The sequence below is a fragment of the Electrophorus electricus genome, chromosome 21, assembly GCF_013358815.1.
Source record: "Electrophorus electricus isolate fEleEle1 chromosome 21, fEleEle1.pri, whole genome shotgun sequence".
Taxonomy (NCBI): Eukaryota; Metazoa; Chordata; class Actinopteri; order Gymnotiformes; family Gymnotidae; genus Electrophorus; species Electrophorus electricus.
The window spans coordinates 6298836-6315154 of record NC_049555.1 but is presented as its reverse complement, the minus strand read 5'-3'; the positions used below and the strand labels follow the sequence as shown (position 1 = coordinate 6315154).

Below are 16319 nucleotides of genomic sequence, written 5' to 3'. Positions count from 1 at the left end.
TCAGTGCGTGTTCATTGCACAAGAATTCACATCACAGCATTAAAGTAGCAATAAGTGATTTTTACCACCAAAACGTAGCCAACAATATTTATGAAAACGATTATTATTATTATTTGTGAAAGGCCAGCTTGCATAGGATGAAGAATCGAATTGCTTTTTAATTTATGCTCCATAGAGCAGGTCCCCCACTTTGAGACAGTCATATATAAAATAGATGTAGTACAGAATCTCTGAAACTTCCAAGTCACTAGGTATCATAATAATGGCTGTTTCATAATGTGAAGAAGAATAGTTGGAAAAAATGACTTAATGCTTCTTTAATTTCAATTTACAGGTTGAATAGAAGATGTTAAGTATCTGTCAGTGGTGTATGATGTTTTCTTATAGGAATATTTGTGTGGCATTATTTGTTTGAGGAAAAAAGATGAAAGATTACATTGCTTGGAAAATAGAGCTTATTAATATGGTACATTAATAAAATGTATTTCGGTCAATCAATATGAGATAATTAGATATTATTAGATAAACTAGATATATTTCTTGAAATGGAAATGGAATATATTTAGATAATTGGTCTGGATGTTGGTCAGAATACCTTATTTATACACAATGGAACAAAACGCACGCACACACGCACACACGCGCGCGCACACACACACACATTTTCATGTACATCTTCATTTCTTTTCTTTTCATAGTTTTATGGGGGGTTTTCCAGCTGTGAACTAGACACAGCTGTGTGGTCCCACAGTGTCTTATCCAATTGAGCCGTGAGCAACGAACTTTTCAGGTTTAGTTTATTTCCAGGTGTTTAGCTCACTCTACGACGTCCAAGGCCTCGTCTCTGTCCACACCCCTAAGCCCTCATGACTCTGCCCTGTTCCATTTAAATGCCAGCCATTTTTCAGTGTTGTCTGAATTCTCAGTGGACAATTCAGATTCCATATATAGTGACTACATTGTTTCCTGTATTGTATTATAAACGTAGTGAACCAATGTACACTTCTTATGGGCAAAGGTACCACAATGTTGTTTCCTACAGCAGGTTTGTGTTGTATTTACTAAGACTGTCAGTATAACAGACACGTTGACAGGTTTGGCACTTCTATTCCAGGTGAGCCCATGTAATGGTCACAAAATGTTAACATAACACGAATCAGAATGCACAAAGCTTGTACTCAAGACATAAGAATTACAGAATTTCACTTAATAATTTTTACTGATAAAACGTGAACATGGTTGGAGCTATAGGGTTAGGTATTGCTAATGTCATGGCATAACTCATTTGAAGCTGTAAAACATTGCTAAAACAACTGCTTTACTTTAATGTATTGTGATTTTATCATTAGTCTACTTATTGTTGATGTTCTGAATAGTTACCAAGGTAACAATTATATATTTCCTGGTTCAAGTTAGTGTTGTCGGACTTCTATCAGCCATTTGCCTTACAGGTATCCTATATAGTGTATAGTGTATATATATAGGGTACCCTATGTAGTGTATATTGTATATATAGGGTACCCCATATAGTGTATATATAGGGTACCCCATATAGTATGTAGTATATATATAGAGTACCCTATATAGTGTATAGTGTATAAACTCCACTGCTTTAAACTTGACACCATCAATACATTGTACAACATTAATCACTATGAATTATGTCCCGTGATTAAAAAAAAAAATCTACAATTGTACATTCCTAATATATTAATAGCAAAGATGATAGATGAATACAATGAAGCAGCTATCTTGAAATATTTCATACTTTTGACTTGTAATTATAGTGTTGTCATAAATCACACAACCTTTTTACATATTTAGATCTAAAACCCTTGTTTTCAAGTGAAGGAGACTATCATACCTTATCATTAGTATTTTATGAACTTATAATCAGATGCGAGGCATACGCGTTATTTTGCATAGCACACAAGTATCGTAGAGCCAGATAACAGTTATTACACTCTAATAAAATTGCATCTTAATTCACCTTACTTCACCTCATAAAACACCCTTACTAAATACTTCAGTCTGAGTTTAACCTTAAACTGTACATCATTACTGTTCATAACCAATGTAATAACTCTTATTCCTTTTAAATCTGCACTTTGGTAACTGAAAAGATGTCCACAGTTTCATAGATGGGCCATGTGTTGTGCATGTTATACAGTCATACAGATGTCTTTACACTGCTCCTGTACCTCAGCCGGTAGAACAGGTTGTTAGCGACACACCCTGACAAAAGTCAGGCTCTTCACGCTGCAGATTTTACTCTGCCAAACTGTCTACCAAACGCTGCAAAATGAAAGCGTAAGCACTGTCGTAAGCATCACTGTGTTTGATGCTGCCATCTAGTGTATAACACATGATATAGCAAATGTACTCCAGCGAGTGCCCTACCCCACAGCCTGGTTTTGATTAGTGTTGACACAATCCAGCCGAAAATTATAGACTATAGACTTAATTATGCTGTCCATGAGGATTGTCTATTTGTATAATACTTTTAAGAAATGTAAGGAAACAGACACATAAGTAATATTAATAATATAAATACCTCTGTCTTATTTAAACTATAGGTTCGTCTGATCAACTAACACGCAATCTTGTACTATTGTAATTTAGAAGATTACATATTGCATATTGATTACCTCCAAAACCGTGTTTATGGCCAGATGAGACCAAACAAGCCTATCCTGAGAATTACTGCTGTGTATGACATGTCTGTCTTGCTATCCTCAAATTCTGACATTATCAGGCATTACAAGCTCGATAATGATAGTTGACACGGTCTGAAGTCAGATGTGTATAAAACTAAATCTAGTAGATTGATACTAAAAATTTAAACCACTGTAGCAATGGCAGGTATAACAGCACACAGTTTAGACAGAACCCCTGAACACATTCCGGGCAGCACCAGTCCATGGCAATGGTTCAGTAACACAAACGCTTAGCTGATGATACACATGTCTCCTTCTTGGAGTTAAATTCAAGATTTTGTCCACATGAATTAACCTCATTTGGTCGTTAGCAAGAAGCTTTAGTAGATGTGGGTAAGGAATATAAATGGCATCTGCTTGTTCAAATCATGGGTTGTAAGATGATTATTATTTCAGATAATTTATAAATAAATACATGTTGTTCTTGACACCATTTTAATTCCCCCCGCCACACACCCTCTAATCTAGATCTTCAATTTGTATATTCGCGTAAAACAGCACTTGCATCATTGCATTCGCAGCAGGTGGCGCTACTCTCACGGTGAGTATCCGAGCTTACGATTGGCGTTCACCAGATACATTTTAACTGACCCCCAGTGTCCAGCACAAGAGGCCGAAGTCTGTCCTGTGTTGTGCCAGTAAGGCTCCATACGGGCCCACTGGACGTCTCCAACTGTAGCCACGGTAAAGGCTTCTCAAAGCAAGGGTTTCCACTAAATCTGAGAGAAGTGCGGGCCGACGCGACCGCAGCCTTCGCACTTCTAAGAGAGCACCAGCTGCATTCGTCACCGTTTGATGCTTCTGTCAGCATCATGATTTATTCATTCAGCAAATTTTAAGTTACTTCATTGAGCTGTTCCTGCAGCCAAAGAAAGACAGTGGTTATCTGTGGACTACTCGTAGGCGCAGCCGGTATCCTATACGTACCACCATTTCCATCGTGGTCTGCGATCATCAAACATAACTATCATCATATCATTATATATACAGGTCGATAGCATGTAATCACAACATAACGTAACTATAAAGTATGCTTACATAAAATTCACATGATTGACCTGGGCAATCAAAATTACACTGTTCAAGTGGTAGCAAACAAAGGGTGCTGTTGAATTACTTTATGGCTGTTTCACACACTAACTAAATGGTACCGCTTTGCTACACGGCTCATGCGCCTACATCTTCATATCGGTACTTTTCAATAAGCCCTCCCCTTTGGAGCTCAAGATGACGCATGCTGGGTACCGGCTTCTCGCGACTGACTCCGTGCGGTATGTCGGGGCTGTGAAGTCCAGATCCGCGCCCAGTTGGACCATTTCGTGTTTTCGCTCTCTCTTTAAAAAAAAAAAAAAAAAAAAACCTTCAACCTCTTCAAAGCGCTGAAAAAAGTAGCTCAGCGAAAGGCATCCAGGATCAGAAGGCGACCAGAGACATTCACTGGAAAACCGCCCCGCCTGCAATCCGTATGTGATTTCTGCTACGAGAGAAGCGATGGAGGGTTGGAAGGTGGATTCGTGGATTTTTGCTTGACATGCACCAGAATCTCCGTTATTTGTTGGAATAGTTTGTACACTTGCGTGGAGGATTCTCCTCTACCTGCAAAATGCCATTTGCCAAGCGGATCGTGGAACCGCAGCTGCTGTGCAGACATCCTATTCCTAACGACGAAGGGTTGCTTTTCGAGGATCTGGGCTCCGTCAACAATGTTGTTCTCTCCAGGTCCTTGCGACAGCTCTCCGACCTGGCCAAGCACGCCTGCTCCATATTTCAGGAGCTGGAGAACGAAATCGTTTCCACGAACCAACGGGTTCGGGTTCTGCAAAATAAAATAGGCAAAATTCAGCAGACCGCGAGCGCGCTGGATCCCAAACTGGAAGCTGTGCGTAAGTACACACGTTTGGCTTTCTCTCAGGAAATTATGAGTGATTCCAAATGTAAGATTATTTAAATGATGTTCTACGTTATGAAGTCGCTGCTGTGTTTAAGATCCCAGCATCCCAACCACCGAAATTATAATGTGTCACACGCTTGCATGCGTAACCAACACCTGCATCACGGACAGTTGCAGCCTTGGTCCGAATGATCAATCCTTCTGTAAACGGTAGCCCGTATATATACGAGCTGTAATATGTTTGCCGATGTTTATGGTAATTAGAGTATTATATTGTCGTGGCCAGCTGAAATGATGCTGGTCATTTTCAGCAGTCTCTGTGCTGTTCTGTGAGAGGGGCGTGTAGTGTTGGGGTAGGCGCTGACGCTCCGTTCCCTATCTCTATTCGCGGCACATCTTGCTTATTAATGTAAGCCCACAGTACAGCGTTCACAGTTGAGACATTATGCCTTTGGAATACCGTTACACGCTGTTTTCCGATTATACACTACTGCCTGTGTCATGAGCAAAGAACAGTCCCTAAAGAATTTAAAAGCACATATGGACATGCGTTCGCCCGAGAACAGACACTTGAGGGGGGAACAAATAATTATTTGCGAAGAAATAATTCGCCATTGTTTATTCTGGTTAAGGGGTTTGGCCATTTACGTCAAGTTAATTTAATGTTTCATAAACCCAGATTGTCTCGGGAACGTTTGACAGGCAGATGTGCGCGGCCCTCGGTGTATCCACCCAGCTGTTGTAGCGAAGTAAAGCGCACGAGGTTTATAGGAAAGCATCGCGAGGAGATGAGCATTTTTTGGCAGTAGTCGCCATCTCAGCAGCACATAGTCGACACGTTTCAGATTTTAGCACAAACGCTGCAACAACGTTCAAATACGTAGGTAAACGTTGCCAGTTCTCCTAGGATGGGTGCTGATGGAGCCATCTCAGTCACCTGGCCATTGTGGTGCGTGCGGTTTAAGGCACCCGAAAGCTATGCACAACCGGAATGGAACCTGATGGCGCCATCCCAGCATCACGCCGTAAACGACCCAGACTTATTAAACGTGCTGGTTAGATTGAGATGTAAAGTGTTGGCGCTCCTGCGCCTGGGTTTTGGTCCTTGGTGAGGCCGCGAGACGAAGCCAGGGTCTCTGCGCAGAGTGCTTACTTTAATTCTAAGCGCATTTTCAGGTGCACGGTGCCTCCGTTCTGTGCTAGAAACAGGCTGCTGTACTGGAAGCTTTGGGTGTAGCACATTTTCCACGCCGTTTTAAGAGGACAGTGCTAGTGTACACTACATACTGATTTAAGGTAAAATACAATTTGTAGCGTATGGCATCCTAGTCAGGGAATACAGCTTTTCATTTATCACTGGTATACTATGACATTTCTCAAACACGTCCACATTCTCCCGGGGGCACAAGTAAAGTGAAGTGACTGAAAAACAATTAAGTCATGTAAAGCCAATCGAGGACTCGCTAGAATCTTTTTTCGGTCAATTCTGCTATTTAAGTGGTTATCATGGTCTGATCAAAAGCAAAATAATTTTTCTTTTTCCTTTGACCCCACCCACTCACTCTAAGCCGTCAGCATCTATGGGTGCTGTTGCCAAATCAAGCGACTTGGCCTAGAAGCGCTTGTGGTGAGTTTATCTTTAAGCCACTGTGCACCTGTGCAATGACAAATGTGATAGAATATTGTAGAATGTGCTAGATTGTCATAGAATGTCTTAGATTGTGTTAGAGTGTCTTCGAATGTGTCAGGATGTCTTAGAATGTATTAGGATGTTTTAGATTGTGTTAGAATGTCTTACAATGTGTTATGCTGTCTTAGAAGATATTAGAATGTGTTAGAAAGTCCTGGAATGTAATTGTGTTAGAATGTGTTTGGCTGTGCCTTTCTGGGCCTTTCATTAATTTCCATGTACTTTTAACAGGCCCAATATGTGAGGTAAGGCCTCCCTAACTATCCTCACTAATTTGGGTGTGTCTGCCTTTGTTATGTAGTAGGGACCACAGCATGGTTTCCCTTTATGAAGGTCCCCCACAGATCATTGCAAGGATTGAGACTGACTGGGATTGTTGGCCTCCTGGCTGGTGTGTGTCACTCTGACACCTCCACTTTCCCATGGGGGCAAGGGGCATATTGCTCATGAGCTGCAGTGTAAGAGTTTTTTGAGGTCAAGTAGTCAAGCAGCCCATGATTATCTGTCTGTTTGTAATTACTAGTCCAAAACCGGCTTTTGGTCTAAATTCTGAAATATTATTTTATCAACAGTGCTTAATGTGAAGTTGTCAGGGAGGGAACAGATTTCATTAAGGTTTAAAGTGACACCCTGAATTCTTTCCATTGCACATTGTTGTTGTTGAGGAACAGATCCTGAATTCTTTGGGAACTGTGGTTGCACAACATAACTGGTGAAAACTAGTGAACCTTACAAGGTGGAACTCCTGAATCTGTAGGTGAGGCTGTGAACTCCTGAATCTATGGATGAGGTTGTGAACTCCTGAATCTGTAGGTGAGGCTGTGAACTCCTGAATCTATGGATGAGGTTGTGAACTCCTGAATCTGTAGGTGAGGCTGTGAACAGTGCACCTCAATAAACAGCATGGCTAACAATTTCTGCATGGTAAAAAACATGCTGGAAAACAGAAGGGATTGGCCGAGTTATGTGATTTTGGTAATGGAGCTCTAACAAGAACCAGCCACGTGCTGCAGGGAAGAGTGGGTCGCCATGGTGACTGTGATCAGGATGTGGACCACAGGCAGGACTGGGTTGCAATGGTGACTGCGATCAGGGTGTGGACCGCTGGCAGGTCTAGGTCACCATGGTGACTGTGATCATAGTGTGGAACACAGACAGGTCTGGGTCACCATGATGACTGTGATCAGGATGTGAACCACATGTAAGACTGGGTTGCCATGGTTGCTATGATAAGGGTGTGGATGGTCACTGTGATCAGGTTGTAGACCACAGGCACGTCTGGGTCGCCATGGTTACTATGATCAGGGTGTGAACCACAGGCAAGTCTGGGTCGCCGTGGTTACTGTGACCATGATGTGGACAAAAGTCAGGTCTGGGTCACCATGGTGACTGTGATCAGGGTGTGAATCACATGCAAGACTAGGTTGCCATGGTTACTGAGCTCAGGGTGTGGACTCACCCTTGGGTGAACTACCCTTCCACACTTTTCATAAAAATCAGACACTTGTGATTACATGCTGCAAAAGATGAGAGTTAGTGTGTCTTCCTTGGAAGTGTGTGTTTTCACATCTAAACATCTAATAAAAGGAGTCAAGACAGACGTTTGTGTGCTTACTGTGTCTGGCAGCCAACACAGACAGACTGAAGTATATGGTCTGTGCACTGGGATTAAGGGGAAAGGCTCCGTAAGTCTGTCATTTTTGCTGTCTGCACCAGGTGCATTATTCAGTGCTAGAATTATAGAAGCATGAATTAGTATTTTGGGGATCTTTTCTTTTGGTCTGTACAGATTACTACTGAAATGATACAGTCCTGTGTTGCACTACAGATTCAATAATTAAGTGTAGACAGCATGGTCTTTTGTATTATACACTGTTTATAAATTAGATGAATTAGCTAAACAGAATTAACTTTAGTTAGTTTAAATTAAATTTTGTCTGTCATCATTCTGTCTTTTATTATTTGATGTAAAATGTGCACAGTGTAAATATAGCTAATTGAATCGTGATTGCTGTGAAAGTGCCTACATTCTGAATATGACTGAATTAGGAGCTAATAAACATGGAGGGAAACAGTACATTTGCTTGCAGTTACACTCTATTTGTGATTGAGAGTGTGAGCAACTTGGATGGTCACTTCAAAGAATTGAAATGTTTGAAATACATGAAATGATCTTCATTTTTTCATTACATATTAAGCATTGCATTGCTAAATTAAGGTCTAACAACAAACAAACAGGAAATGGATCCATTACATCTTGTCAACATAGTTCCACAAAGCGGCCCTCCCGAATATGACACTCCCCATTGTTTCCACACAGCTGGGGGTCTTGCTGATGCTGCTGTTGGATAGGAGGGGGGGGGGATTGCCCGACTGTGAAGGGGGGCGAGGTGGGCCGTCTAGCTCCGAGCCTCACTCTGGTTGGATGGGACAGACACTGCAGAGGTCTGGTTGGGCAGAGTCTGTCCCAACTCTGCAAAGCAGGTCTTTTTCACATGGTCGCTTGGTCCAATATTTTTCCCTCTATTATCTTAACACACAGTGTTATGCTCAGCTTTGTGTGTTGTGGGTTTGATTGTGTTCTGTCCCTGTTCTATCTTTTCACGCCCTATTAAATGTCTTATGCTTGCATTTGTGCCTTTATTTATTTGTTTATTTTGCTTATTAGGGCCTCTTTTGTGCTTTAATGTATGTTTTACATAATTCTAGAGCCTTGTACAATTAAATATGAACAGTAAACATTAGTCAGTGTAAATTAAGTTGATGGATTTCCACACATTTAGAGCTGATGTTTTTTTTAAATACCTTTTTTTGGTATGTCCATGGAAGAAGACAACTATCACCACCTTCCTCTTATATCCTGTTACACCATTCTCCTAGGATCTATAGGGCAGCTACACACAGAGGCAAACATAAAAAGAACAATCAAGTCACAAAACATACAGCCATGCATTGGCACTCTGAGAAAGGCAAGCTCTACGTCCATCTGTAGCAACCCAGGCTCACTCCTGCAGTGATGGTGTAAGATCAGGTTCCCACCTAGATAAAACAAACCCAACAGCGGCAGGCCTACCCTGGCAATGCCTTGTGGGAAATGCAGTTCAATATGCTCTGCCCCTGCTCCTGTTTCATTAGTCAAACTCTAATTTTCCTTTTTTTCCCCTTTTTTTCTAATGAACCATAAAGAGTGAAGAGACATTCTAGCTGCAAGCAGAGAAAAGCCTTTGAGTCATAATGTTTGAATTCTGGTGCCTTGTTTTTTGCAATGAGAAAACTCACATCAGCTAACAATTTGAGGTCTGAACAACAACAGCAGACAAGACCTGCTCCTGTTACAAAAGCAGGGAAGTCACTTGCTTTCGCATGTGTATTGGAGATTTTGATATCTGCCACTGTTCAGTTGTAGACATGATGTTTTGATCTCCATATGTTCCAAAGTAGCTGAGCTGAAGGCTGTGGAGTCCCAGTTTATAGCAGGTGTTTATTAGATGGATCAGAACAGCACCACTGGGTGCAGAGCGTCTGCAGCATGGCTGACGTGCAGGCTGTGATGGAGGCACTGGCTCTCCTGCTCATGTGCCACTTTCAGCAGAAAGAGGGAAACATGCAGGCCACCATAACCTCAGTGCTGAGTCTGCTTAGTAACAGGACCATAACCTCAGTGCTGAGTCTGCTTAGTAACAGGACCATAACCTCAGTGCTGAGTCTGCTTAGTAACAGGACCATAACCTCAGTGCTGAGTCTGCTTAGTAACAGGACCATAACCTCAGTGCTGAGTCTGCTTAGTAACAGGACCATAACATCAGTGCTGAGGCTGCTTAGTAACAGGACCATAACATCAGTGCTGAGTCTGCTTAGTAACAGGACCATAACCTCAGTTCTGAGTCTGCTTAGTAACAGGACCATAACATCAGTGCTGAGTCTGCTTAGTAACAGGACCATAACCTCAGTTCTGAGTCTGCTTAGTAACAGGACCATAACCTCAGTGCTGAGTCTGCTTAGTAACAGGAACATGAGGGAAATGGGGACTAACCTTTAACAGGACTTTATGCTATGACCTGCGATAACCTCTCTTTCTTTCTCCTGCTTTCTTCTTCTCTCTGTCTCTCATCCTCGGTTTCTCTGTTCATTGAGCTATAAGTGCATTTGGAGAACATGAGAGGAACATGCTAGCAGCTGTGTACATGCAAACAAACACAGATACACCTATTCAAAGAGCTGCAGTCAGTTAATATGCATGCACACAAACATACAAACACATTCACACAAACACATGCACACACACACACACACACACACACACACACACACACACACACACACACACACACACACACACACACACACACACGTGCAAACGCCATACTCCATATGCAATTTGGTTTTGGGGACAATAATCATCCACACATGAACTTCAGTGACCTGGAAGGGAAGTTACTATGGACAGAATCACTGAGGGCCCAGCACTGATTGGCCAGCCTCTGGGCTTACTGCAGCCCTCTGTGTAAGTGCTTTTAGACAATCTCCTGCACATTCTCACACACACACACACACACACACACACACACACACACACACACACACACACACACACTCACACACACAGAGAGAGAGAGAGAGATAGCAGTGTTACAGAGTCCTTTCCTTAGGCACTGCTTCGTTAGTTCCACAGCAGTACCACTGTTTTTTTGGTGGTTTTCTTCAAACACTTTTCGATTGTGTGCTGAAAGAGGGCTGTCAATGTAACATGCCATTCCTTAATAAATAACACAAATAATGTAATGGGAAGAATGTATGATATTGGATACGGACAGTTATTTATTTGGCTGGCAATGGTATGTATTAGATTTTGTCTAGGTCCTCTCTATTTTAAATGTTGCCAAAAATTCCAGCTATGTTCTGTTGCCACACAGGTTGGTGTAGGTTAAACTGTTCAAGGCTGAGCTAAAGCCCACGTGCCAACCGTCTGGTGGGCTGTAGGACCCCATACCTAAGAATAAGCACTGATTCCACAAAAGGGTCTGAAGACTGTGCCAGCTTAACCACAGCAGGTCAAGCAAAGGAGGCTTTTTTTCATCCCAGCCAATTTTCTAGACAGTTGATTCACTTCAGTTCAGGGCTCTTTTTTTTTTAATATGACTGCCTTAGCCAAGTAGAACATTTCCAGAAAAACGTTAACACCAAAGCTTGCTGGACTCTTTAATTACAGACTCATTGAAGTTGACTTGGTTGAGACATGTTGTGGATGGCAAGGTAGTTTTGCTTTGATTTGATTCTGGCAGATGGATTGGTCGAAGGGGTCAGGGAGGGTGGCTTTGCTGTAAATGTTGCCCTGGGGTGTCTTGGGGTTAGCACAGTGTGGCAGTTAGGAGTGTTAAATACGTCCTCCGAAGCAGTCTATTACAGCACATCACGGGAATGTGGAGGCCTCTCTTTCTCCCTTTAAAAGCATGCTTAGTATATATATTATGTATGTATGTAAGTGTGAGTGCATTTAAAATGTTAGTTATTTAATGTAGCTTAGTACTTTGAAAGAATTTATAATTTTTATAAAATAAATTCAGTAAAATTACTTTCATTTCAAACATAAAGAAATAGAAATATACACATTGCATCTGAGGAAAAAAATGTTTCTTTCTTTTTCCTCCTCTTTCACTCTCTCTCTCTCTCTCCCTCGCTTTGTCTCTCTGTTTGTCTCTCTCACGCATTTCTATTAATTAACTGGTATTTGGATTGACCTTTGCCTACAATGGCCTTAACAGTATCTCTCACTGAAATATGTCTAGTAAAAGAGCTTCCACCCTCTGCTGTTGCTTGCCCTGCCCAGCTGATAAATGAGGTGGAGTTTATGGTAAAGGCATAATTAGCAGGGAAACTGGACATCCCTTTCTTTTGTTTTCCTAGACCCCAGTGCATAACTGAAGAGGTTAACAAAGGAATATTTATGGCCTTGAGAAGGAAGGGCTGTAAGAATAACAAATGGTATTGTAGTCATAAAAACATTCGTCCTGCAATTACACCAAGAGCTCTAGGCTTCTTTGCATTTGAAAAGGTTTAAGGATCAGATCTCTTTATCTTTCTCATGCATGTATCAATTTGAATGTTCAAATATTTGGCAACAAAAGGGAGTTACTGAGTATATATGGAATGAGTTCATGCTTTTCACTAAACAAGCTGAAGATTTGGTGGGGATGAGTGATAATAGTTAAAAATGGAGTCCTTCAGTCTTTCAGCTTTCACCGGAGGCTTGTGATCTCCATCTGTGTTTTGACTGTGTCTAGACAAAGATAAACAAGTGGATTTGGTAAGGCACTCAGGTCCATCATGGCTTCTCCCGAGACATACAGGCCACCTCACATCACCCTCTCTGATTGAGAGCCCAGAGACTGCCGTGCCCTCCCCCACCACCTAAAAGCCCCCCATCCCGAAATCACGGTTATAAACCCTCCCGGCAAGGCCACTCGGTGAAGTGTCATGAGCATGAGGGCTGCAGCCAGGTGTTGTCTAACCCCTGAGGAGTAGGGACTGTCTTACGTCTGCATCTGTCCATCCCTCATACTCATCACTCCATCCCTGCATTACTCCATCCCTTTGTGCCTGATGGTATCATCTGTTCTGGTATTTTAGCCTGTCTTTGATTCTTTCTGATCACATACTCGTCAAGGACAGGTGGAGTAGTGTCAGCCCTGTGTGGGTGAGCGGCTAATAATCACCTACATTTTGACATCAACGCTGACAGAAAAAAAACAACTCCTTTTTTTTCTGTTGAAGGAAAACCCTGAATCTTTGAGTATTCATGTGCTAGCATTTACATATTTAATAAGCGCAGCTCTGAATTAAAGGGTGCTGTAAGCCTGGTAAAGTCTAGGGCTTTTTTTCTTCCTCTAACAGCGTGCGTGCCCTACTTTAGCCTCTGAGCTGCCTTGCTTTGGGGTTTGACGGAACTTTGAATGTTTAATGCCTTTTGATTTCTGCTGGAGATACATCAGTACTCCCTGGGAGGCTGGTCGAAAAGACAGGCAGTTTAAAGGAAGGTGCAGCCTAACAGGCACTGCAGAAAATGTGGTCGAGTGGAGAGAAACAAACATACATTCAACAAATATACTGTCGAGACGAAAGAAAGTCTCAACAAAGATAGGGTTGAGATTAGAGAAAGTCTCAGAGACGATATGGTTGACATGAGAGAAGGTCTCACCAAAGATGCAGTTGAGACAAGAGAAAAACTCACCAAACGATGAAAAAAGGAGAAAGTTTATTCTGAGCTATATTGAATAGTAACAGTCAATATTTTGGTTATGCCATTCAAACCCTTTTAAACCCACATTTTTTCATCTGATTAAATGACCTAGATGCCGATTTGGCTTAATTTGTCCAACTGCAGTGCCAGATCTTGATTAGATTTCTGTGTACAGAAATAGCTGCTGATAGGGTAACCTGCTGAAAGCAAAAGCATTAGGACACTCCAAGTGCCTCAGAGTTTAACCAAAGCATCCATGCGATGGTTTATTACACCACCAACACTTAGGTCATAAGACTGCACATGCCTGTGTGAGAGCACACATCTGTACCAGTGCACATGCACACACCTGAGCATGTTGCCGCAGGTTTCCGTAAAAGAAGTGAAGCATTCCGTTGACTGTGGTTCAGAGATGTGGGACCTGCTTCCTGGGGGGGCATGTCCATTCCTGTGGGAATGCCAGGGATGTGCTGAAATGTCAGAGTTCTTTGGAGTTACAGACTAAGGACATTGTTGGTGGTCTGTGTGGGTTTTCCCCCTGATGTTGGAGGGTCCTCAGCTCTGTTTACGGAGCAACCAATGTGAAGCATATTGTAAATGGTAGCCAGCGTTAACATTACATGAACAATCTTTGAATAACTTTGAAAATAGATAAGATTAAAAGTGCAGTTAACATCAGGTTGAACACAGTGGTAAAACAGTATTTAAATCTTTTTTTTTTTCTTTTTTTGCATGTTCAAGTGCAAGGATTTTTTCTTCCAGGCTGAGGGTTAGGGTTAGGGAGTGAAGCCATTTCCCTACTGTACATTAGTATTATTATTTACTTAATAAGCATTTAGTGCAATTTTAGAGTATTGCTACAAAGTAATCGCAGCAGTTGTCCTGTTTAGTGGATATTTTTGGCATGGTCCCACTTCTGGAGTAGAAGAATAAAAGTCATGCAGAATTTGTTTCCTCACAAATGTTCTAGGAATCTACTGCAAAATATGGAAATATGTGTCCTTTTGAACAACATGCTCTGAACAAGAACCAGAATTTAGAAGCTGCAGAATGCAGCCATTGGTTTGTTTGGACTCTCAAACAGAACTAAGACACATAATAACACAAGACAGACTGTTGTTCCACACCCGCACAGCTTGAAAGTCTTAAATCAGCTCCTCAGAGAGTTTATGAAATTATGTAAATCAGAGTGTATTTGTCTCTGCAGTCTTACTGGATAATACTTTACGTGAAAACTTTTTTAAAAACATGGTACATCCAACAGCTTCAGAACACACCTGATCTTAGCTGGCCATGCCCCACCCTCCAGTGGTGAGGGAGGGGAGGGGCGCTTCAGCCTGACTAATGAGCAGGCCATCATCCCAGGGCTCCCTGAGCTGACTCCACAGTGCAGGTCGTTTTCGAGAGGAGTCAGGGTAAAAAAAAACAAACAAACAACAAAGCCACGAAGCTCAGCACGGCCCTGGTGTGGGAATGCGGCGTCCTTGTTTGGAAGGACTCCCGGGCATGCTGTCATGGTTTTGGTGCCATTTAAGATGGTGATGCTGCTTTTTTCATGGATGAACACAATTTGGAGGGTTTTCAGCAGATTTTTAGCGAGACGCCTCTCTGCTGCCGCCGTGCTGTCACCCTCCTATGTTTAAGCATGCTGTATTTAGCTGCTCTGAAGTAGAGCAAAGACAAAGGCAGAGGCAACCCTGAATCTGGAGCCATTTGTGTTTTCTGTTTAAGACAGAATGGGCCATGTTGTTGACAGCTTCTTGCTTTGGGTGGTGGAGGAGCTCTCCTCTGGGTGGTGGAGGACGTCTCCTCTGGGTGGTGGAGAACCTCTCCTCTGGGTGGTGGAGGAGCTGTCCTCTGGGTGGTAGAGAAGCTCTCCTTTGGGTGGTGGAGAACCTCTCCTCTGGGTGGTGGAGGACATCTCCTATGGGTGGTGGAGAACCTCTCCTCTGGGTGGTGGAGGAGCTGTCCTCTGGGTGGTGGAGGACGTCTCCTTTGGGTGGTGGAGAACCTCTCCACTGGGTGGTGGAGGAGCTCTCCTCTGGGTGGTGGAGGACGTCTCCTCTGGGTGGTGGAGAACCTCTCCTCTGGGTGGTGGAGGAGATGTCCTCTGGGTGGTAGAGAAGCTCTCCTTTGGGTGGTGGAGAACCTCTCCTCTGGGTGGTGGAGGAGCTCTCCTCTTGCTGGTGGAGGAGCTGTCCTCTGGGTGGTAGAGAAGCTCTCCTTTGGGTGGTGGAGAACCTCTCCTCTGGGTGGTGGAGAACCTCTCCTCTGGGTGGTGGAGGAGCTCTCCTCTGGGAGCTGAGCAGAGAGTAGGCTGAACAAACTGTGGGCCAAGCGCGTTTCAGTAATCTTATGAACAGAACTGTTCAAAAAACCTTGAAATCAAATTCCAGAGATGCACTCTGAATCAGAAAACTGGTGTCTGCTTAGCACAGAGCTGATCTGATGCATGTAATTACCGTGAGTTAGAGCAGATGTTCACCTAATGAAGTTCTAAAGTCACATGACTCACATGCTGCTTTCTCAGTGTGGAGCTGCCTTGGGATCAGAGTGTTTAAGCTTCACATTCACCTTGTGATGACGATGGCAGTTGATCACCTGAATTCTCAGGGGAATTTGGAGGATGAAACATAAAAGAGCTCAATGCCTGGGCCTCACTGGACACTGATATGCTCCTGCATCCTGAATGGAGCGTGCCGTATTTCAGGAATGGTCAGTTTACCCACTACCCCCAGTGTAAGTCTCACTGTATGGGGCGGGGTTAATGTGTGGAGGAGGGGT

General features: G+C 42.8%; 1 protein-coding gene across 1 annotated transcript in view; it reads left to right on the top strand.

Annotated features, from left to right (window-relative positions):
- Positions 1-4160: 4160 nt before the first annotated feature.
- The window catches only part of nhsb (Nance-Horan syndrome b (congenital cataracts and dental anomalies)), a 51647-nt gene continuing 39488 nt past the window's right edge, over positions 4161-16319 (top strand). The window contains exon 1 of the mRNA XM_027011429.2: positions 4161-4600. Within this exon, the coding sequence (XP_026867230.2) occupies positions 4321-4600 (280 nt within the window). The 5' untranslated portion in view covers positions 4161-4320. The remainder of the gene's footprint in view (positions 4601-16319) is intronic.